At 42.5% G+C, this 24,846-nt stretch overlaps 2 protein-coding genes across 2 annotated transcripts; both read right to left on the reverse strand.

Annotated features, from left to right (window-relative positions):
- Positions 1-6,156: 6,156 nt before the first annotated feature.
- Positions 6,157-9,887, reverse strand: mpst (mercaptopyruvate sulfurtransferase). Its single transcript, XM_063016882.1, has 2 exons — positions 9,262-9,887; positions 6,157-6,741 (listed from the first exon to the last, which is right to left on the reverse strand). Exons 1-2 carry the CDS (start codon positions 9,854-9,856, stop codon positions 6,443-6,445), a joined length of 894 nt encoding a protein of 297 aa, XP_062872952.1. The 5' UTR covers positions 9,857-9,887; the 3' UTR covers positions 6,157-6,442.
- A 3,545-nt stretch (positions 9,888-13,432) lies between these two features.
- On the reverse strand, positions 13,433-22,487 carry si:ch211-256m1.8 (uncharacterized). Its single transcript, XM_062986893.1, has 3 exons — positions 22,041-22,487; positions 21,555-21,956; positions 13,433-17,263 (listed from the first exon to the last, which is right to left on the reverse strand). The coding sequence occupies exons 1-3, from the start codon at positions 22,485-22,487 to the stop codon at positions 13,433-13,435; spliced, it is 4,680 nt and encodes a 1,559-aa protein (XP_062842963.1).
- Between the last annotated feature and the right edge of the window lie 2,359 nt (positions 22,488-24,846).

Genomic DNA, 24,846 nt, shown 5'->3' on the forward strand with positions numbered 1-24,846 from the left:
AAAACAGTGCCCGTTTATTGAAAGCTCATTCCGCTCCAATACATCGCAACCAAGCGCAACCTGATGACCTCATCAACTTGTGTCACTGATCCACAACTCATCTGGAACAACTGATCTATAACTCATCTGTAACATCTCCCTTTTTTTATTATTATTTTTAATTTTTTAATTTTTATTTTTTATTTTTTTTATTGTAGAAACGTTAACAATGATAACCTTAATAAAGATAACATTAAACTCTTTGAACGGACAATGATATGAGGTCAATACTCAGCCCTGAGCAACAATCAGTCACTTATAAGTCCATTCTTTGAGGTGGTCGTGACTGACGACCAGAGCGGGTAATGATTGTCTTTTCCTGGGGTGTTGCGCCCCCGTGTGGTAACACATATGGAGCTTGCAGTACCTGGTCAGTAAACCGTTTTAGGTCATTGTTTTGCAAAGAATCATGCTGCCTGCTCTTTCTGTGCATGGTGTTTTCCTCACTGAGCTCTAAAGCATCCGTGTACACCGGTGGTGCTAGTTCGCTATGGTCTTGTGCTGCTCTAGCATGTGCAGGGGAATAAGTATTCAGTTCTGCCTTTCTCAAGTCCACTCGATTACGTCTATAAAACGTGCCTTCCACATCCACCATGTATGATCGTGGGCAAACTTTGGCCACACATAGTCCCCTACGCCACCTACCAGTACGATCCCCTGGGAGAGGTTTCATTCTAATTGGATCACCAATGTTCAGTTCTGGAAGATCTTTTGCTCTAGTGTCGTAATAATGCTTCGCAGTCTGTCGTCTCCACCTCAATTTTTCTGTAACTCCATCAGCAACTCTCGGGAGGAGCAAACTGTCAGCCACCGGGAGCGATGTTTTAAGCCGTCTAGACATCAGCCTTTGTGCAGGACTACTGTCTATGCCTTGTGTAGGCGTGTTGCGCCAGTGGAGAATGGCCATCCACAGATCCATGCCATCCAGTCTGGCCCTTTTGCACAGCGATTTCACTATTTTGACAGCTGATTCGGCCTTCCCATTTGATTTTGGATGCCTAGGAGAGGATGTGACATGTGTGAACCCCCACTGCTCGGCAAATTTTCTGAACTGCTCACAAGCAAACTGTGGGCCATTGTCTGAAATTACCTGAGCCGGCTGACCATAACGTGCAAACTGGACTTTACTGCGTGTGATAACTGTGTCGGCAGACAGATCTGGCAACTGGTCAATTTCCCAGTAATCAGAGTAATGGTCCACAATTATCAGGAAGTCTTTACCGCCATCCGTATAGAGATCCATGCTCACAATCTGCCAGGGTCGCACAGGAATGTCATGGGACATCATAGATTCTTTTTGCTGCGTTTGTGCATACTCGTTACAGGCCGAACAGTTTGACACAAAGTCTTTGATCTCGCTCCGCATGTTTGGCCAGAAAAGTGTATCTTTTGCATGTCTGTAGCAAGCCTCACCCCCGATGTGGGTGGCGTGAATTCGTCTCAGCATTTCTGCTCTCAAAACTTTGGGTATAATAATACATTGTCCTCTGTATAGCATGCCATTTTGCACATTTAGTTCATCCCTGTATGGCCAATACTCACGCACCATGAGAGGTGTATCTTCCTTGCAATCTGGCCAGCCTGACAGGACCACAGATTTTAACTCTTGCAACGTTTCGTCATCCCTTGTTAGTGAAAAAATCTGACGTAGCCTGGAATCAGTCACGTTGAGATGTATGGCCTGGTCAATGTGCGCGAAAGCTGCTTCCCTACCGTCTATGGTGCACACACTATGCTGCGTTTTGTTACACTCTGTGTATTTCTGCTTGTCTATTGTCGCTCTGCTCAACATGTCACTTATGAACATCTCAGGGCCTGGCTTGTAAACAACATCTAGGTTGTAGTTTTGTAATTGCAGCAACATGCTCAGGAGCCGCTTCGGTGCACTGAGTAGAGACTTCTTGAAGATAGTTACAAGTGGCTTGTGGTCTGTTTCAGCTGTGACCAGTTCTCTTCCATATAAATAGTGATGAAATCTCTGGCATGCAAATACAATGCTTAAACATTCCTTTTCGATTTGCGCATAGTTCTGTTCTGTCTTTGTTAGTGCGCGTGAAGCAAATGCCACAGGCTGTCCATCTTGCAACAAGCAGCATCCCAGTCCAGTTTTGCTGGCATCACTTTGCACCATTACCGGTTTCCCTACGTCATAATATTTCAGGACCGGTGCCATGGAAACCATACGTTTAATTTCCTGCATGGCCTCATCATGCTTCGGTAGCCAGTGCCACACAGCCTCCTTGTCCAGAAGTCGTCGGAGTGGCTCACACACCTCAGACAGTTTTGGTAGAAATTTGGCCAAATATGTGACTGAACCAATGAATCGTTGGACTGCCTTTACATCTCCTGGAATTGGCATTCCAAGAATAGCTTGTGTTTTATCTGGGTCGATTTTCAAGCCTTCAGCTGTCAGTATGTGCCCATGGAAGTGAACTGCTTTTAGTTTGAACTGCAGCTTTTTTTCGCCAAGCCGAAGTTTCACAGCTCTGCAGCGTTCCATCAGGGCCCAAAGATTGCTGTCGTGGTCAGACTCAGCCTCAGCGTCCGAGTCACCGCAGCCCACTACTAGTATGTCATCGGCTATTGGTTCTATTCCACGAAGACCCGACAGTAGCTCGTGCTGTTTGCGCTGATAAATTTCTGGTGCTACAGATACTCCAAAGGGCAATTTTAGCCATCTCATCCGTCCCCATGGAGTCCAAAATGTAGTCATATAACTGCTGGCTTCATCAAGCTTACATTGTAAGAAAGCGTCCCGTGCATCCACTAATGTGAATAGTCGTGCTTTAGGAAGTTTGTAAAGAACGTCCTCCAGGGTGGGCATGATGTAGTGTGACCTTTTCAGAGCCTGATTTAGAAACATTGGATCAATGCAAATTCGCACTTTCTCTGGTTTTGCGATAACCACCATGTTGCTAATCCAGGGAGTGGGTTCAGTGACTGGTGTGATGTGTCCGTCCTGTTCATACTTGTCAAGCTGTGCTTTCACCCTCACTTTCAAAGCCACTGGTACGTTTCGAGGTGCACACTGTACTGGATTGATCTTGTCATCCAGCACAAACTGAACGTCTCCTGGCAAGGACATCACTGGGTCCTTGAAAACATCTTCGTACTTGCTTAACAGCTGCTGTTTCGACAGGGGAACACTATGGCACAGGTCCAATTTATGAAGCTCCTCAGGTATGGTGAATTTCATAAGGCCCAATCGCTCACATGTGGCACCAGAGAGCAGTGGTTCTTGATCTGCATCCACTATCTCGAAGGTGAGCCTGTGTATTATGTCTCTGATAGTGCATTCTGTATGTAATTGTCCAAGTGAGGTCATCAAAGCACCAGAATACAACTTTAATTTTGTGCTGCTCTGCTGTATCAAGCTGTTGGGAAACAATTTATTCTTAGTTTTCCAGCTCATAACATTGCATGTGGCCCCAGTATCCAGCTGACAAGGCTGCTTCCTGCCATTAAGAGTTAAGTTAACAAACCATTTGGGGCCAGGGGACTTAATTGTACCCACACACTCCATAACTGTAAAAAGTCTATCATCAGAGTCTATATCAGAATCTGGCTCTGATCTGACATTTTCCACCATATGCACTTTTCTGGTTATGTCTTTGTTTTTCATTCTGCACACTTTGGAAAAATGGTTGACTTTGCCGCATGACTTGCAGATCTTACCAAAAGCAGGACAGTGATCTCTACCTTTTCTGTGGCTGTATCCGCAGTAACCACAGTTCTGTGTTCTAAGTGACCCGTGTTCGTTGTCCGGGTGTCTTGGCCGCTGTTCACGTGCAACATTAACGCTGTCCATGTGCACACTATCCATCGTTTTCAGGCGGAGATCGGTAGCTTCTGCAAGCCGGCATATTTCCACAGCTTCCACGAGCGTCAGATCACGTTCACGGAGAAGACGGCGTCTGGTGTGCTCACTGGCTATGCCTAACACAAGTCTGTCTCGAATCATTTCATCTTTGAGTCCTCTGTACTCACAAGTAGTTGCTCTCTCCCGTAGCCTGGTAAGAAAGTTGTCTATCGGCTCATCTGTCTCCTGCCTGCAGCAGCCAAACATGTATCTCTCATAAATCACATTTTTAGATGGTTTGAAATAGTCGCTTAATGCATTCATAATAGCACCTGGGTCTTTCTTTTGATCTGCGCTTAATGAGAGATTGTGATTATAAATGTGGCGGCATTCGCTTCCCATCAGCCGCCGTAGCGCGGCCGCTTTCACCACATCAGGCTTATCCTGTAGCTCCGTCGCTAACATGTAGTCCTCAAACTCGGCTTTGAAAATGTCCCAATTCCTCGATAAATCACCAGTCATACGCATGCCCTCAGGGGCGGGAATGTTGTTTAACGCCATCGTTGTCTATTTAATCTTCTGACACCATGTTTGTGTTTATAGCAAATGACACACAAAGATATGCTCAAAAACAGTGCCCGTTTATTGAAAGCTCATTCCGCTCCAATACATCGCAACCAAGCGCAACCTGATGACCTCATCAACTTGTGTCACTGATCCACAACTCATCTGGAACAACTGATCTATAACTCATCTGTAACAGCTGTGACCAAAGAACCTGAACATCCACCAGACCCGCGGTGCTGCGAACGATCCGAAGTCGCTGCAGTCGTACACCACCACATGAGTGTCGCTCCCGACGCCCAGATTCCCCACGTACCGGGAGAACTGCTCCTCCCCGGGCAGCATGTGATCGAACCGGGACGAGGAGTCGCTGCACTCGTCTATATCGAAGAACGAGGCTCCGGGGATGTGCTTCTGTCGGAACTCCTCAGCGGCGTTACGGTTCAGTGTCGGTAAGTACCACGACGCGTCCAGGATCCTCAGACTCGGTCCGACCCGATTATTCCTGACCGCCTCCGCCAACCACTTCGCTCCGACCAGCGCTTCCACCTGACCCGCCATGATACCGGAATGACTCTTTTTAGTGAATCAAGTGAACCGATTCCCAAATACGAACTACGCTTTATCATTAATTCGTTCACTGTTTGTTTTACTACCGCTTTATCCTAGTCAGGGTCGCGGTGGGGTGTCAATCACAGGGCAAATACACACACAATACCTCCACAGACACAGGGAGAACATGCAAACATCACACGGGAAGGACCCAGACCTTCTTGCTGTGAGGAAACAGTGCTACCTACTAACCTGCCTACTGTGTCACTGTTTATTAATACAACCCCAAATCAGAAAAAGTTGGGACAGCATGGAAAATGCAAATAATATAAAGACACAGAGTTTCTTACATTGATTTTGACTTTTATTTAATGTCAGACAGGATGAACCTGAGATATTTCATCTATTATCTGCTCAAGTTCATTTCATTTATTAATAAACAAGCAAGCCGTAGCCTAGTGGTTAAGGCACAGGACTGGTAATCCAAAGGTTGCTGGTTCAAGCCCCACCACTGCCAGGTTGCTGCTGTTGGGCCCTTGAGCAAGGCCCTTAACCCTCAGTCGCTCAGATCGTATACTGTAAGTCGCTTTGAATAAAAGGCGTCTGCTAAATGCCGAAAATGTAAATGTAATGGTAAACATCCATTCCTGCATTTCAGGTCCGCAACACATTCAAAAAAAGTTGGGACAGTAAAGCATTTACCACTTTGTAATATTGCCGTTCCTTTTCACCACACTTAAAAGACATTTTGGCACCGAGGAGACCAAGTGATTTATTGTTTCAGCTTTTATTTTGTCTCGTTCTTCCTGCAAACACGTCTTAAGATGTGCAACAGTACGGGGTCGTCGTTGTCACAATTTTCCCTTCAAAATTCTCCACACTTGCAGCCGGGAGGCAACGACTCTCTCTAGAACTAAAAGCAGGTTAGGAGTGGGTCTGAAATTTTCCTTTCAAGGTCCGGTTTCTTGATATTGGAGGTGACGGCAGCTATTTTCAGAGTAGATTAAACATAAACAGATACAGAACTCCTATATCTAATCAATCTTTTCTTCACATCTGACAGAAATGTCAGAGAGACGTCGCATTAAGTGTGAGGTGGAGAAATCTTAATCTGACATGATTAAGACTTAGATTTGGATATTATTTTAGAGATTAAATTGGTCTCGTCAGTGGAGAAATAAGAGAGGCTAGTAGTACAGGGACACAGTATCAGAAACATGGTTTAATTTACACACATCTTTATGTTTACCTTTTATTACTGTTGTATACCTGGTTTAAACACTAGATTAGATAAATTAATACTTAGGTTAGCTCAGATATCCAAATATTTCAGTAACTATACTTCAGTAACTATAAATTGGCGGTTAATTCCTGGATTTTGATTAAAGTGCAATAAGAGGTTATATAAGTGGTTATAATTACACTCCAGCTCTTTAAACCATTCACACAGCGTTTAATCTTTCATTTTTATTCACACAGCTCTTCCTCTCACTGCTGTTTGCCTTTCCCTTCAGAGATGACGAGCTCTGGCGCTGCCTTGGCAAACCACTCGGACCACGAACCATCGTAAAGGCACACGCCCGGGTGTCCACACAGGTGGGCGGCGAGCGCGATGTGACACGCTGTTACCCCCGAGCCGCAGGTCACCCAGAGAGGCTTCTGCAGGTCGACCCCAGCATCCCCGAACATCTGCTTGAGCTCCTCGACGGGCCTCTCCTGTCCGGTGGGATCCATAAAGTTTGGGAAGGGCATGTTGATGCTGCCAGGGATGTGACCTGGTTCTGTTTCTAAAAAACACACAGTGACAGTGAGTGAAGGATAAATGTGTTAATATGTTTCATTTCATTTTCATGGATTTAGCTGTATCTGTAAATATATAGTGATTGGAAACCAGTAAAGTAAAAATGTCTTTTGTGCATGCAGGGCATGTAATCATAACAAAGATGTAGGAGCTACCCAGAGTTCCCCAGGACAAAATGTTTAAACAATATTGGAAAATAACATTTCTGTCAGTACTGGTTTATGACATTCGTGAAACCACAAATAGTCCCCAGACAGTGGCACCCAATGTGATTTCAGAGTAAGCACCAGACCCAAAGTAAAGTACATAGGTAGGAGCATTATGACATATTTTATGACCAAAAGCTTTATATTGAGGTGTGCTACCTTTTGTGCTTATAAGGTGATGGTCAAAATGGCAAGAATCTGGTCAATTAGCAAGTCAATTAGCATAATCGGCAAGCTACGAGTAATGAAAGTCTTGGTCTGGCCAGTAGCCACAAGCCTGGACACTGAAGAAAAAAAAACACATTCAGACTTTTAAAACAAGTGCATCAGAAAACTGCTGAAAATCTCACAGAGGAAGATGGCAACCACTGAGCAAGAGTACGAGACGGCCAGAAGAGAAAAGGAGCTATATAAAGTCCCACAATTTGTGTTACTTTGGGCTTTGTGAGTGTGGCTGAACAGGGGTGTCCACATTCTTTTGGAAAACGTAACAATTCTGCTGCATGGAAGAAAATAGGAATGGACTGAACATACTGGGACATATAAGTGGACAATTTTTTTATTTTTTATCTGATCAACCAAGAAACTGAACTGTAAGTTTCAATAAAACTGCAACCTAAACAAAATATCTTTAATATAAAATTGTAAAATAAAATAAAAACTGGTAAAGGACATGGTGTGTAAATTGTAAGTGAATATTTGTACTAAACGTATATGAAATAAAAATGAAAGTGGTTGAACACTTGTTTTCTCACTGTGAGCGTTACTGTTTTTGCTACAGCGTACACAGGCGTTGTGTATCGTGTGATAGTTCAGAAGGACAGAGTGAGTAAATAAGAGCACAGTCCACGACGGAACAGTTCATTATAAACCTGTGCTGCTAGATCTCAGTTGTATTTTCACTTATAGGTTATTTACAGGAGAGTTATTTAGTCATTCTTACAGTTCTTACAGTTACAGATTTATTGGTACTTTACTTAAATACAAATACAACAGCAACTTTACTCCAAGAAATGTTCACAAACGTCTTTGTTTTTTTAAGGAATAAGCTATTAAAAATCACATCTCTTTTTGATAATATGTAGTATTTAGTGTACCAGTTACAGTAAATCAGCAGCCTGACAAGATGATATTTCTGACTTGTGAATAGTGTTTTCAGGTAGTCAACGATAGTCTGATCAGAACAAAGTAGATACTGAAGAAAAATGAATTATTGTTGTTATTTATTTTATTTATTTTTTTATTGTAATCATGTAAACATGACTTATTTAATACAGAATTAATGTGTTGTTGGGTTGTTTACGATACAATAATCATGTAAAGATGACTTTTTAGGTGTTTAATACAGTATTGAAGTGTTGTTGGAGTGTTTATGATGCACTTATCATGTAAACATGACTTATTTAAGTGTTTAATAAATGAGTAGTGTTAATGTGTGTTTACGATACATTACTTGTGTAAAGATGACTAATTTAAGTGTTTAATATACTATTAAAATGTTGATAGTGTGTTTACAATACATTAATCGTGTAAAAATGACTTATTAAGGTGTTTAGTGCATTATTGAAGTGCCGTTTGTGTGTTAATCATGCACTAACAGTGTAAACATGACTTATTTAAGTGTTTAATACATTATTGAAGTATTGTTTGTGTGTTTATGATGCACTAATGGTGTAAACATGACTTATTTAAGTGTTTAGTACATTACTGAAGTGTTGTTGGAGTGTTTATGATGCACTAACGGTGTAAACATGACTTATTTAGGTGTTTAGTACATTACTGAAGTGGTGTTGTTGAAGTGTTTATGATGCACTAATCATGTAAACATGACTTATTTAAGTGTTTAGTACATTACTGAAGTGTTGTTGAAGTGTTTATGATGCACTAACGGTGTAAACATGACTTATTTAAGTGTTTAGTACATTACTGAAGTGTTGTTGAAGTGTTTATGATGCACTAACGGTGTAAACATGACTTATTTAGGTGTTTAGTACATTACTGAAGTGTTGTTGGAGTGTTTATGATGCACTAACGGTGTAAACATGACTTATTTAAGTGTTTAGTACATTACTGAAGTGTTGTTGGAGTGTTTATGATGCACTAACATGTGTAAACATGACTTATTTAAGTGTTTAATACATTACTGAAGTGTTGTTGGAGTGTTTATGATGCACTAACGGTGTAAACATTACTTATTTAGGTGTTAAGTGCATTATTGAAGTGTTGTGTGTGTTTATAATGCACTAACGGTGTAAAGATGACTTTTTAGGTGTTAAGTACAGTATTACAGTTGTATTAACCTGGACGGGGTTCCGGTTCCAGTCCCCTAAAGCGGCCCTGTACTCGAGCGTCCACCAGTTGATATTTGGGCTGTTTGATGTTCTGCAGCACGTCCTCATAAGTCTTCACCCACTTTGATCTCTCATTGATCTGGGCTTTGAACTGGACCGGTTCTGGTTTGTGGTACTGGTCGGTGACCGGCTGACCCTCATGCAGCCAGTGCTTTAACCCCCCGCTCAGCACCGACACCGAGCTGTGACCAAAGAACCTGAACATCCACCAGACCCGCGGTGCTGCGAACGATCCGAAGTCGCTGCAGTCGTACACCACCACATGAGTGTCGCTCCCGACGCCCAGATTCCCCACGTACTGGGAGAACTGCTCCTCCCCGGGCAGCATGTGATCGAACCGGGACGAGGAGTCGCTGCACTCGTCTATATCGAAGAACGAGGCTCCGGGGATGTGCTTCTGTCGGAACTCCTCAGCGGCGTTACGGTTCAGTGTCGGTAAGTACCACGACGCGTCCAGGATCCTCAGACTCGGTCCGACCCGATTACTCCGGATCGCCTCCGCCAACCACTTCGCACCGACCAGCGCTTTAACCTGACCCGCCATGACAGCCCGATCCGAACACAGGAGGAGAGTCAACAAAGAGAGTCAACAGAGAATCGGTTCATCCGGAATTACTCTTTTTTTTTTATTAGTGAATCGAGTAAACCGATTCCCAAGTACGAACTACGCTGTATCATGGTATGTACGTACAGGGGTTGGACAAAATAACTGAAACACCTGGTTTTAGACCACAATAATTTATTAGTATGGTGTAGGGCCTCCTTTAGTGGCCAATACAGCGTCAATTCGTCTTGGAAATGACATATACAAGTCCTGCACAGTGGTCAGAGGGATTTTAAGCCATTCTTCTTGCAGAATAGTGGCCAGGTCACTACGTGATGCTGGTGGATTAAACCGTTTCCTGACTCGCTTCTCCAAAAAACCCCAAAGTGGCTCAATAATATTTAGATATGGTGACTGTGCAGGCCATGGGAGATGTTCAACTTCACTTTCATGTTCATCAAACCAATCTTTCACCAGTCTTGCTGTGTGTATTGGTGCATTGTCATCCTGATACACGGCACCGCCATTGGATGCACATGGTCCTCCAGAATGGTTCGGTAGTCCTTGGCAGTGACGCGCCCATCTAGCACAAGTATTGGGCCAAGGGAATGCCATGATATGGCAGCCCAAACAACCACTGATCCACCCCCATGCTTCACTCTGGGCATGCAACAGTCTGGGTGGTACGCTTCTTTGGGGCTTCTCCACACCGTAACTCTCCCGGATGTGGGGAAAACAGTAAAGGTGGACTCATCAGAGAACAATACATGTTTCACATTGTCCACAGCCCAAGATTTGCGCTCCTTGCACCATTGAAACCGACGTTTGGCATTGGCACGAGTGACCAAAGGTTTGGCTATAGCAGCCCGGCCGTGTATATCGACCCTGTGGAGCTCCCGACGGACAGTTCTGGTGGAAACAGGAGAGTTGAGGTGCACATTTAATTCTGCCGTGATTTGGGCAGCCGTGGTTTTATGTTTTTTGGATACAATCCGGGTTAGCACCCGAACATCCCTTTCAGACAGCTTCCTCTTGCGTCCACAGTTAATCCTGTTGGATGTGGTTTGTCCTTCTTGGTGGTATGCTGACATTACCCTGGATACCGTGGCTCTTGATACATCACAAAGACTTGCTGTCTTGGTCACAGATGCGCCAGCAAGACGTGCACCAACAATTTGTCCTCTTTTGAACTCTGGTATGTCACCCATAATGTTGTGTGCATTGCAATATTTTGAGCAAAACTGTGCTCTTACCCTGCTAATTGAACCTTCACACTCTGCTCTTACTGGTGCAATGTGCAATTAATGAAGATTGGCCACCAGACTGGTCCAATTTAGCCATGAAACCTCCCACACTAAAATGACAGGTGTTTCAGTTATTTTGTCCAACCCCTGTAGTTTCTCCAGTTAACCTGACTGCATGTCTTTGGACTGTGGGAGGAAATCGGAGCATCTGGAGGAAACCCACACAGACACAGGGAGAACATGCAAACTCCACACAGAAAGGACCTGGACCGCTCCACTTCGGAATCCAACCCAGAACCTTCTTACTATGAGGACAGTGCTACCCACAGAGCTTTATTTTGAATGTAATTTAATTTTTGTTTCATTTTAAATATAATATAATATAAATATAATAATGCTTTTTAAAAATCTGATGTGACCCGGCCTTAATGCTGTATAAAGTGCAGCCACATTGGTTTGCTTTAACCATGGTAGCTTTCATTAGACTCAAACCCAACATGCCATTTAGACCAACTATTTCATTATATTTACCAAAATCTCTTACAAAATAAACACAAAACAACTTTTTTTTAAAAAGAAGGTTAACATATGGCTTTATTATTTTTTTATAATTAAGTGGGGAAAATGCCAAGAAATTATACATATTTTGGATTTAGAAATGTTTCTTCCTTATAAATGTATACAAGTACGTATATACTCAGAGTGAATATAAACTTACTTTACAAATGCATCATTTTACAAATATTCAAAGCTTTTAAAAAACCAAAACAACAATGTGTCCTTTATTAATAATCAGTTGCAAAATTGACCCTGCAAGTCATCTCAAAAACTTAACAACAGTTTCAATCAGTTTAATGTCAGTGCTATTCAGAGGTGGAAAGAGCACTAAAATATTGTACTCAAGTAAAATTACTATTACTTTAATGATTTTTCAAATTAAAGTAAAATTCCTAGTCTAAAAATCTACTTAAGTGAAAAGTAACTCATTTAGTAAACGTTACTTAGTTACTTTTTTAACAGGAGAGGGGGTCTCTTCTGTGTAATGCAAACAGGACAAGTGGATAAATCTCACAATAGTTGTTTTTAATTAAAATATAATAGAAAAAACATTGATACAACATTTAAAACATTTAGGGATGTGTAATGTGTTATTTTAGTACAGACCATCCCATTAAACATTTTCAAACTGTATAACCACTGAAGTTGGCATTAATTGTGGATTCTATAGACTAGCCTACTTTTCATCACCAACAAATACTGCAAATCTCATAACTCAAAACAAGTCAAGAAAGTGTTGTGACTTTCACTAAATGACCCAAAGAAAACCTTCAAGACGTAAGACAAAACTTTGCCATTCTTTGACATCAGACTATGTTATTAAATAACGAAACGTTAAAATCCAAACATGCTAAACTTTTAAAATCACCCCTCCCTCCCTACTCTATACCTAGATTACAGCTCCTTAATTTTAGCACCAGTTTATTTTTCATCCCAGAATTCACTGCAGCAGTTTCCCAGACACAATTTTTTAGCGTTTTTTTTTTTACTCAGTAACGGATCTTATTTAAAAAGTAGCGAATTACAATTCTTAATACAAAACATACTTTAGTAAAAGTAAAATTACTGATTGTAAAATCTACTTTAAAAAGTACAAGTACACAAAAAAACTACTCAGTTACAGTAACGCGAGTAAATGTAATTCGTTACTTTCCACCTCTGGTGCTATTATATAAAATCAAGTCAATAAATACAATATCACTAACATTCTTCAAGCTGGACATTATTATTGAATTACTATGATAAGCTGAACTCCAGTTGGAAATACTGGACAGGATGCAAATCCATCAATGAGTATCACACATGCTAACACAGAGAGCGCATGTTGAATACTGACCAGACAGTGACCAGAGATGAACATGGAACCCAGGTCTCCAAGACCCCGGTGCTGTGCAGCATGTACTAAACCAGCTGTGCAGCCCTAATTGTGATAAATATACTGTATTTTTTAATGCATTACTATGAAGGGGGTTCATTGCCTTATGTCACTGTCTGTGACATTTTTGGCCTGGTCTACCACTCAATGGGTTTTTGAAGGGGGCATTATGTAGTCTGCTTTTCTAAACAGTGGAGGTCAGCAGCAGACAAAGTTACAACTGGGGAACTGGATATGACTAGATTGGGAGGAAAATGGGAAAAATGCAAAAATAGAATTTAAAAAAATCTGTGTGTCCATAATGTAAAACGTCAGAATCTTTATGTTTAGTTTAAAACCTGTTTGTCTAACCCAAAGGTAATTAATTGAGTAAACAGTCTTTGACGAATACTTGTTGTCTTAGGGCATATATTTTTTTGCCTTCAATCTGGGGATAATTTGCATGTCTCGGACGTCGTCGTGCTGCAGCAGCCAACACAGGTATCGTTCTGTCCCCATTCCCCAGCCACTTGTACAAAGAGGAATGTCTTTCCTCATGTTGATGTACCATTTGTAAGATTCCTCTGGTACAGCATGGTGTTGTAGGGCCTCTAGTACCATCTCAGGGGTGGAGTGTCGCTCGCCGAGCCCTATCGTCTCCCCTAACCCCAGAAGCAAATCAGCTGCCTTTGCTTTGTTTCTGCCAGAACCTTGTACATAAGCTTGGTAGAACGGGACACTCAGATGGTCCATTTCAGTCAACCAAACAGCACCACCATATTCCTCAATCAAAGCTGCTTCTCCTTTTCGGGTAAGCTTTCGACCGAGTTGTGGCTGCCCCTCTTGTACCCACTCAAAGCAATCAGCAGAAGGCATCTTTGGAATGGCTTGCTCCAGAGTCACCCTTGGAAGAGGTTCCTTCAGCCTCTCAATCAGATCGTGTGCATGGCTCAGGGTTCCTGCAACACTTAATATGATCTTAGAGTGATGTTTTAACATTGTCTGAGTCAGGTAAACCACGTAGCCTTCTGCTACACTAATAGCAGCATCCATGTCACCAAGCAGCTCACATTCAACATGGTAGAATTGGTTCAGATGAGTAGCATCAGGGTCCTCACCTCGAAAACTGGGAGACACGTAGTACGTCCCAGCAAGTCCCTCCTGAAACCGTAAGAAGTATTCCAGCACAAATTGCATGGAGTCGGCCAAGTACACATCTTGGCCTAGCATGCTCACAAAAACGGGCTCAGAGTCGGACCCCAGGCCCATAGGCGACGAAATCGTGTCGGTCGTGATGGGCGTCAGAGCATACGCGTACTTGCATTGGTTGCTGAAGTATTCGACTGTACTGTGAAACAGAGTGTTCTGGATCTGGAAAAGATTGCGGTACCACTGGCTCTTGATGGCTAATATGGAGTGACTTTGAGGGTTTTCCCAAGTGTGAGGTGGAGTGACTTTTGTAATTTCAGTTTGGATCGCTTTAAGAACCTCTGGACTTGCTGGAGGACCATCTACAGAGGTGACATATCCAGGGTATGTTGGACAGAACTGAGGAGGCACTGCAGGACTCATTTCACCAGGCTTTGTTACAAGTGGGATTAACTTAGCATGGGCGTAGTCAACTTCCATACCCTCAAATATGAGAGCTACTCCTGCACCCAGAGCCTTTTCCAGAAGTTGAGCCACTTTTCGTGTGGCCATGATAAAAGCTTTGTAGTCGTTTTTGTCCAGACGGAAGATGTCACTTGATAATGGTTTTCTTGGCACCAGAACTGTAAAGCCTGGTGTGTTTGGGAATGGGGTCAGAAAAGCTACGTGTTTGTCGTCCTCCCACACTCGCCAATGTTGCTCCTCCCCTCTCACAATGCGTGCAAAAAGGCCATTGTCAGACGCATCCCCAAGGAAGTCATAGCAAGGTGGAGCATTAAGAATTGGGAGCTGATCCCTGATCGTAGCTTGGACTTTGTCTAGGAGAACATCTTCACACCATGGGCCATTTTTCGAACTGCAGTAACCAGGATTATACATGTGGAACTCTTCTTTCTCAGCCAGATGAGGCTTCCAGTTGGGTTCTAGGCTATGAAGAGGCAGGATCTTAATCTTAGCCGGCTTGTCTGGATGGGGCATGAACACTAGAGCACAGCGATACACGTTAAGTTTTTCACAAAGCAGGTTTGCGACCATTTGTGCACCAAGTAACATTTCCACATAGTCAGACTCAGCAAAGTGAAAAATGCTGCTTGGTCTGTTTAGGGACTTTTGAGTCAGAATGGTTGTTCCTGTGGTCCAGGGTTCAGGGTGCAAATAAGCCACCAGGTCTTCGGTTTCCCAAATTACATTTGAAAAGTTCATCAAAGGTCTGTAGACTTCAGCTCGAGCAACACCGTTGATCATGGACCCAACAAACATTACTCCAGCGTTGGTTTCGATTACAGCTTCTCCCTTGTGGTTAACAGCGATTATTCCAGCGCATTTTGCACCCAGATCTTCATGAATCACTTCCCGACACGCTTGTTTTAAACTGTAGCCTTTGAGGTTGTGAAGACTAGCTACTTTATGAGCCACCGTCTGGCGTAAAAATGCGTCTCCATCACCTGAACATGTCACGGCAAGTTTATCATCAGCGTATATTCCGGCACCCACAATTGCTGTGTCTCCAATTCTACCTTTCCACTTGCCTACTAACCCGCCGGTTGATGTCGCCGCTGCTAACCTGCCCCAACGATCCAGAGCAACCGCACCTACGGTTTGAGGATGGTTGTTTTTTTTCATGGCCAGCTCTGTGTACCTGATATCAGTGTGAAAGTACTCTGCGTTTACTGATTCGTCCTTTTCTGCGAGAGCCTTTAAAAACTCCTCGGCTCCATCACCGGTCAACAACGAGTGTTCACTCTTTTCCATGACGTGACGGGCTGCCTTTATTGGGTTCTTTACACCACGCAAGCAAGCCACCGACCCAGAGTCCTTTCTATTCCCATCTACAATAGTAGCCTCCATCTCATGCTGGCCATCTCGGTTGTACACAGACCCCTTACCTGCATTAAACAGAAAGCAATCTTCTAATGCAGTGACACTTATCTGCACCGCATCCAGGCTGGTGCCTCCAAGACTCAGCACACTTGATCCTAATTTCAGGGCTGCGAGTAGAGCAAATTCAATCACCTCAACCACCTTGCTGCTCAGAGTAATGTCCTCCCCTGCTCCACCATGTATCACCAGGGTAAAGTCTGGCTTCCTCGCCAAAGAAGATTCTAAGGGATCACTGTGAGCAGCTTTGGATCCATCTGTTCCCTCTTCCTTTGATTCCAGAAGGCACTCAATAGCTCCCATCTGCCCAGCGATTGCATACCTCAATGCTAGAAGTATCACCAGCTTAAGATTCAGTTCAAGATAGTGCCTAAGCTTCCCTAGGATGCTCGCAAAGGTTCCCTTTGCGTTAAGAACAATTCGGACCATGTCCTTCTTTCCCAGATATGTGACAGCCAACTGGTCGTTGGCGTAGACATTCCCCACAGCACACTCGACACCTTCCATCAGATCTGATCCAGTCAGGTAGATGGACGGACATCCAAAAAGATCTAGATATTTCTTGAGGGGGTTTTCTTGAGAAATACCCCTGCGCAGCACTGCTAAATGTGGTCCTACGCCATTACCACGCTTAGTGGCTTTGATGAGGTTTTTGTGTTCTAGAAACGCCAAGTGAAACTGTCGGAAGAGTTCCTCTGTGTAGGGAGGGACGTTCCCCGTCCCAGTGCAGGATCCCAGTGCTGTAACCAGCTGACGGGACTGCATTGTTACTGAATAAGTCGGATCACATCGGCCATGTTTGTAGTGGCGCATATGAGTAGGCGTGACCATAATGTAGCTAGCAGCCGAGTCTCCAAGGGTCTGCTTTAGAGAGAGCTGCAGCGAGAAGTTAATCCACGCGTCATATAAACCCCTGTGACCCCTTAGTGTTGTCAGCACGTCCGGATATGACGAAACCTCAAACGTGACCATAGGATTACATGTTTGTGAGTAGCTGGCAAGAGGTCGAGCTGGCAAGTTTACACCCTCCATTGGGAAGTGAAGGGGTTTCTGGTTAAACACAGATTCATTTTTTATTGTTTGCATCCTTATTTGCTGTAAATTTTGGGACTCTGAGAGACTCCACACACGTCCTACTACGAGGCCAGCCACCATGCCATCCACAACGCTGTGTTCGAACAGCATGCCGGCGACACCGTTTTTAAACACCACCATGTTCACCACCTGTGGAGATAAATTTGACGATATTGATTCAAAATTTTACAAGTTTGATGGCATGTATTTCATTTTGCATTTTATTAGACTGTATACTGTCACACTACTGTAAGTTGCTTTGGATAAAAGCATCTTTTAAATGCTGAAAATTTAAATGTATTCTTAGGGACCAAACATTTGTAGCTTGGGGCAACTTCAAACTCACTATCTTCTGAATAGTTACCAACCATTACCCTGACAACTAAACTAACACCGCTGACTTAGGGAGCAAATAAATTTAAAAAAAACTCTACCAGGGTCTGTCTGTCTGACTGTCTGTCTGTCTGTCTGCCTGTCTGTCTATCTATCTATATATCTGTCAATCTATAATCTATCTGTCTGTCTATCTATCTATATATCTGTCTATCTATAATCTATCTGTCTGTCTATCTGTCTGTGTCTGTCTGTCTATCTGTTGATTTAGTTATCTAACTGTCTGTCTGTCTACCTATATATCTGTCTATCTATAATCTGTCTGTCTGTCTATCTGTCGATTTAGTTATCTATCTGTCTGTCTGCCTATCTGCCTGTCTGTCTATCTATCTATATATCTGTCTATCTATAATCTATCTGTCTGTCTATCTGTCTGTGTCTGTCTGTCTATCTGTTGATTTAGTTATCTAACTGTGTGTCTGTCTGTCTGTCTGTCTGTCTATCTACCTATATATCTGTCTATCTATAATCTGTCTGTCTGTCTATCTGTCGATTTAGTTATCTATCTGTCTGTCTGCCTATCTGCCTGTCTGTCTATCTATCTATATATATGTCTATCTATAATCTATCTGTCTGTCTATCTGTCTGTGTCTGTCTGTCTATCTGTTGATTTAGTTATCTAACTGTGTGTCTGTCTGTCTGTCTATCTACCTATATATCTGTCTATCTATAATCTGTCTGTCTGTCTATCTGTCGATTTAGTTATCTATCTGTCTGTCTGTCTAGTTATCATCTATCTACCTATATATCTGTCTATCTGTAATCTATCTCTCTGTGTGTCTGTCTGTCTGTCTGTGTGTCTGTCTGTCTATCTATCTATCTATCTATCTATCTATCTATCTATCTATCTATATATCTGTCTATCTATAATCTATCTGTCTGTGTATCTGTGTGTCTGTCTGTCTATCTGTTGATTTAGTTATCTATCTTTTCATCTGTCTGTCTGTATATCTATTTATCTATCCATCTATCTATATCTATATCTATCTATCTATCTATCTATCTATATATCTACTGTATATCTATATACAGTATATATCTATATCTACTGTATATATACAGTGTATCACAAAAGTGAGTACACCCCTCACATTTCTGCAGATATTTAAGTATATCTTTTCATGGGACAACACTGACAAAATGACACTTTGACACAATGAAAAGTAGTCTGTGTGCAGCTTATATAACAGTGTAAATTTATTCTTCCCTCAAAATAACTCAATATACAGCCATTAATGTCTAAACCACCGGCAACAAAAGTGAGTACACCCCTTAGTGAAAGTTCCTGAAGTGTCAATATTTTGTGTGGCCACCATTATTTCCCAGAACTGCCTTAACTCTCCTGGGCATGGAGTTTACCAGAGCTTCACAGGTTGCCACTGGAATGCTTTTCCACTCCTCCATGACGACATCACGGAGCTGGCGGATATTCAAGACTTTGCGCTCCTCCACCTTCCGCTTGAGGATGCCCCAAAGATGTTCTATTGGGTTTAGGTCTGGAGACATGCTTGGCCAGTCCATCACCTTTACCCTCAGCCTCTTCAATAAAGCAGTGGTCGTCTTAGAGGTGTGTTTGGGGTCATTATCATGCTGGAACACTGCCCTGCGACCCAGTTTCCGGAGGGAGGGGATCATGCTCTGCTTCAGTATTTCACAGTACATATTGGAGTTCATGTGTCCCTCAATGAAATGTAACTCCCCAACACCTGCTGCACTCATGCAGCCCCAGACCATGGCATTCCCACCACCATACTTGACTGTAGGCATGACACACTTATCTTTGTACTCCTCACCTGATTGCCGCCACACATGCTTGAGACCATCTGAACCAAACAAATTAATCTTGGTCTCATCAGACCATAGGATATGGTTCCAGTAATCCATGTCCTTTGTTGACATGTCTTCAGCAAACTGTTTGCGGGCTTTCTTGTGTAGAGACTTCAGAAGGGGCTTCCTTCTGGGGTGACAGCCATGCAGACCAATTTGATGTAGTGTGCGGCGTATGGTCTGAGCACTGACAGGCTGACCCCCCACCTTTTCAATCTCTGCAGCAATGCTGACAGCACTCCTGCGCCTATCTTTCAAAGACAGCAGTTGGATGTGACCAGGGCCGGCGCTAGGGGGGGGCTGAGGGGGGCATTGCCCCCCCAAATTGTGTCTTTGCCCCCCCAAGCACAATGCAAGCAACGGCTATTTTTAAAATTATCTCTGAACCAATCACAAAAATGCATTTTGTTTTACAGTGTGAAGATATTTCCTTGCTTATTCCTGATTGGCTCTTTGAGTCATATAAAAATCGGCAGACTGCCCCAAACAGTTCAGTTCAGCAGTATATGTTCTGTTAGTGTGAGCGAGAGGCAGGTATACTGGTAAACACTTTTTTTTTTACAGAATTAGTATTCTTTTGTTTTCTTTATATTTTAATTTCCCAATAATATAAATATTCTCACTCATTCCTATTTCCACGTTTGAATATTCTCAGTCTGTGTGTAGGTACATTTGTCAGCTTTGACTTAAATTTGTATTAAAGCCTTTCAAGAAATAGAGTTGTTCTATTAGTAATGGCAATTTAATTAAGGGGGCGTATTAAAATGAAATACAATTAGATAATCTTTTTTCTCCATTTACATAATCAACATGTATTTCTTAATCATTGGGTTTTAAGTTTAAGTTCGAAAACATGCATTTTTATTTCTTTACCTCATACATCACTTTAAGCCAGTATCAATAGCTTGGCTGTCATCATTCATGCACAAATCAAGCCTTGAATATATTTCTGGCTTCAAAAACATGACTATCAACATGCCCCCTCATTAGGTTTTACTGCCCCCCCCAAGCAAAGCAATCCAGTGTGACGCTGAGCACGTGCACTCAGCTTCTTTGGACGACCAACGCGAGGTCTGTTCTGAGTGGACCCTGCTCTTTTAAAACGCTGGATGATCTTGGCCACTGTGCTGCAGCTCAGTTTCAGGGTGTTGGCAATCTTCTTGTAGCCTTGGCCATCTTCATGTAGCGCAACAATTCGTCTTTTAAGATCCTCAGAGAGTTCTTTGCCATAAGGTGCCATGATGGAACTTTCAGTGACCAGTATGAGAGAGTGTGAGAGCTGTACTACTAAATTGAACACACCTGCTCCCTATGCACACCTGAGACCTAGTAACACTAACGAGTCACATGACATTTTGGAGGAAAAATGACAAGCAGTGCTCAATTTGGACATTTAGGGGTGTAGTCTCTTAGGGGTGTACTCACTTTTGTTGCCGGTGGTTTAGACATTAATGGCTGTATATTGAGTTATTTTGAGGGAAGAATAAATTTACACTGTTATATAAGCTGCACACAGACTACTTTTCATTGTGTCAAAGTGTTATTTTGTCAGTGTTGTCCCATGAAAAGATATAATAAAAAAAATATTTGCAGAAATGTGAGGGGTGTACTCACTTTTGTGATACACTGTATATATGTCTATCTATAATCTATCTGTCTGTTTATCTGTGTGTCTGTCTGTCTATCTGTTGATTTTGTTATCTATCTGTCTGTCGGTCTGTCGTCTGTCTATCTGTCTGTCGGTCTGTCGTCTGTCTATCTGTCTGTCTATCTATCTGTCTGTCTGTCTGTCTGTCTGTCTATTCATCACATCATCAAGCAGTAGCATAAATGCTCTGCTGCAGCATGCTACCATCAGATTTTATACAATACTTCCACATTTTTAGTCAATCTGGTTGGGTTAATTAGTTCATGGTTGGCAGGTTATCTAGCTTGGACAAGTTGGCAAGCAAGTTACACAACAATCTAGCCATGTGCAAAACTTTGTGTCACTTTAATATGCTAAAATAATTTGGGAAAGCTCAATTTTATTTATCAATCTGTCACACTGAGCCTTAAACTGGACACCAGCCACAGCTTAACTGTGGCTAAATTGTTAGCCCAAAGCAGAATGGACAATTATCCAGTCAACTGTTGCATCTTTCCACACATCTATCAGCAAGGAAACTGTTTCATAGTTTAATAGTTTTCCATCTCAGCCCACACAAAACCAGTCACGTACCTTGTCGTAGTACCTCAGACACTGGCCGTCATCCCCTCCCAAACGAATGGCGTTGAGGGTCTCCGCCAGATCGGCAGGTGCAGGGCAGTCTTCCAGCGACAGCGTCAGAATGGCGCTCTCCATCAGACCTAGTGATTCCGCAGCTTCACCACCGGCCGTCAGTACCCTCTCCCTGACAGCATGCCAGGCCTGGCGATGAAGAGCAGATAGTCCACAGATCACGGAAGGGTCACGCTCAGCCGACGCAGCTGGAAGACTCATGACGTGGGCCAGCTGGGTGTAGAGGTCGAAAAGAGGTACGGGAGAGGCACTGCTGCTTCCTGCTCCAGGGTTTTGTAGGATCTGAATGGGAAATGCTCCTCCTCTGCAGGTCACGATGGCATGGAGGCTCTTCGGGTACACCTAGAAACAAAAATGTGCGTAGTAATTAGCAAACTTGCATGCTAATGCTGGATTGTCATTAAAAAACAAATGTCACACTCTTACCTTTATCTGATCCTGATTTTGACCTGGTAGGCGACTGGCAGCGAACACTTCAGACTGCTGCGTGCGCTCTGTCGGTACGTCGCCCTCGACCAGCCACGGCTCACTGTACAGCTTGGCTACAGCCCACAGCAGACTGGCAGCCCTCTCCAGCTGTGCCCCCTCTCCCGTGACCCTGCATGGTGGTAGCACAGAAGGGATGGCTGTGGACGTGGGCAGAGGATCGAAACAGGACAGGAGTCGCTTTTTAAACTGATCGGTCACCCAGTTCTCATGGCCAGAGGCACCACTGGTCAGCTGCTTTTGTAGACCATTAAGTGTTCCTATTTGTTGGAAAAGAGCATCTTTGTACTGGGTGTACTCCTCTGGGCTCAAAATGAACTCGAGTACCCGGCTCGCTTCTTTCAAGGTGACGTCCAGATCTGGAACAGGGTAATCAAACAGCGCCATCCTGAGGAAGATAAAAGAAATGCAGAAGAAATCTGAGCTTTGAATAGAAATCTGTATTTTATTAAAGGATTCCTACACAGTGGGCAGCATGGTGGTTTGGTGACTAGCAGAGATGGGGACTCGAGTATGTGACTCAAATGATGAGTATGAGTATGATGACTCGACTCGTCACTCGCAAAAAATGACTTGTGGACAGCAAAAGTCAGCAACATTATTTACGTGTGACAAATATATATATATTGATTGATTTTCTAATGAGTTCGTGTTTTACTTCGCGACCGGGAAAAGTTTGGAGGTTTTTAATTATAAGCACATTTACAAAATAATGGATTATATTCCTAATGGGATACAAGCTTATAAATGTAATAGCATCTGGAAGAACATAAGCTAAGGTAAGCAGTATTATGGATTTTTTGCTGTGTTTGGGATTTTGGCCGCTGTGCCGTAATTTGCAATGAAAACAAAACTTCAGTTTAAGCTTTTAACTAGCCTAAAGACTCGTGACTTGACTCGGACTCTAGCCTAAAGACTCGTGACTCGACTCGGACTCGTATTTTATGACTCGTGAACATTTCTGGTGAGTAGCACTGTCATCTCACAGTAAGTAGGTCCTAGGTTCAGTTCGGTAAAACGTTCCAGGTCCTTTCTGTGTGGAGTTTGCATGTTCTTCCCAGTGTCTGTGTGGTTTTCCTCCAGGAGCTCCGGTTTCCTCCCACAGTCCAAAGACGTGCAAGTCAAGTTCATTGGTGAAACTAAAAGTCCCCTTAAGTGTGTGTGTGTGTGTGTTTACCCTGTGATGGACTGGCAACCTGTGCAGGGTGTTTCCTGCCTTTTGCCCAGTGAATTGTACCCAGCGGTGGTAAAACCAAAATAAATAAAATAAATAAATGAATAAAAATAAATGAATGAATGAATAATTTATATTAATATTTCTGTTATTCAAATGTAATAAAATAAAAATAAATTAAAATAATTGGCCATCACATCTAATGTACGTTTTAATGATGATATTTAAGGCCAAATGTGTGTTTTGATAAATATTTTATACTTTTTGGTTTCAGTTTCAGTTTAATATTTAGTGTGATTGTGTCTGTTTATGTCAGGTTTAATTTTTAGATGTTTTTTATTTTATTTTTAACATTTTTAGCTCTAATTTTAGGTTAAAGGGACAAAAATATGATTTTTGTTTACACTACATTTACATTTATGACATTTAGCAGATGATTTTATCCAGACACTTATGACAGAATATAGCTGATAGAGCAGCTGAGATTAAAATCTTGATCTCAGGGGTGGTGGGCTAGCGTGATAGACCACTGCGCCACCTGGTGTCTCAAAATGCTCTCAGTAATTCAGAAATATTTATATATTACACTTTGGTTACATTCATGGCAGAAACTGGTTATTCCTTACACAAGATTCATCAGTTCACAAGTTTTAGTGTCAAACACAGTCATGGACAATTTAGTATCTCTAAATCACCTCACTTGCACGTCTTTGTACTGTGGTAGAACAGAGGTTTGGCGCGCGAGTACCTGTCTGTGGGACAGATTTGATTAGTCTAGCTGACCACGCGCACACGCATGTTTAATGTTAGCCAGTTTAAAAATAGGGCTAACATTGAAGATTAATCGGTGACAAAAAAGCAATGACTGCTGTTATAGGACGTGTGTGTGTCTTTAAGAGAGGTATATAGTGGGAGATGCTCTGTTCACAGTATCACTATAAGTGAGTCATGACTCGATTCATAAGAAGCAAAGCGGAAGTTTCTTTTCTCAGTTATCTCAGTGTTTTTTCCTGTTATTAATGAATGTTGCGGTTTTAAATAAACACCAGATACTGGAACATTTTGTGTGACTCAGGCTTGATTAAACTGTATATTACCACAGAGCGGTAACCGAGTCAGCTAAAAGTCAGTCAAAGCAGATGATCCTGAACTAACAAACGTAGCAATTGATGTACTTGTGCCTCTGCTTGGCTCTGTAACGTTTTCTGCTCTCATCTTCATCAAAAGCAAGAACCGCTTACGATTTACAAAAGTGAACCACGAATTTATATAATGTAATCTTTTTGAAGTAATATTTTCAATCATCAAAATTGCATTGTGTGTATGATGTGCACAACATTAATTATGTTATTTTAGCTTGTCAAGAGCTTTTTGTAATGGTTTCTGTGCGATGGTTGACGTGGGGGGGGGGTTTGAGGCGCAAGTTTGAGTGTGTGTGTGGGGGGGTGTAGGGTTGGGGTTGGCACACGGAGGGGGGCGCATGTCCAAAAAGGTTGAAAACCCCTGTGGTAGAAAACGGGAGCTCCCGGAGGAAACCCACGCAGACACAGGGAGAACATGCAAACTCCACAC

Source organism: Trichomycterus rosablanca, chromosome 2, assembly GCF_030014385.1.
Source record: "Trichomycterus rosablanca isolate fTriRos1 chromosome 2, fTriRos1.hap1, whole genome shotgun sequence".
Taxonomy (NCBI): Eukaryota; Metazoa; Chordata; class Actinopteri; order Siluriformes; family Trichomycteridae; genus Trichomycterus; species Trichomycterus rosablanca.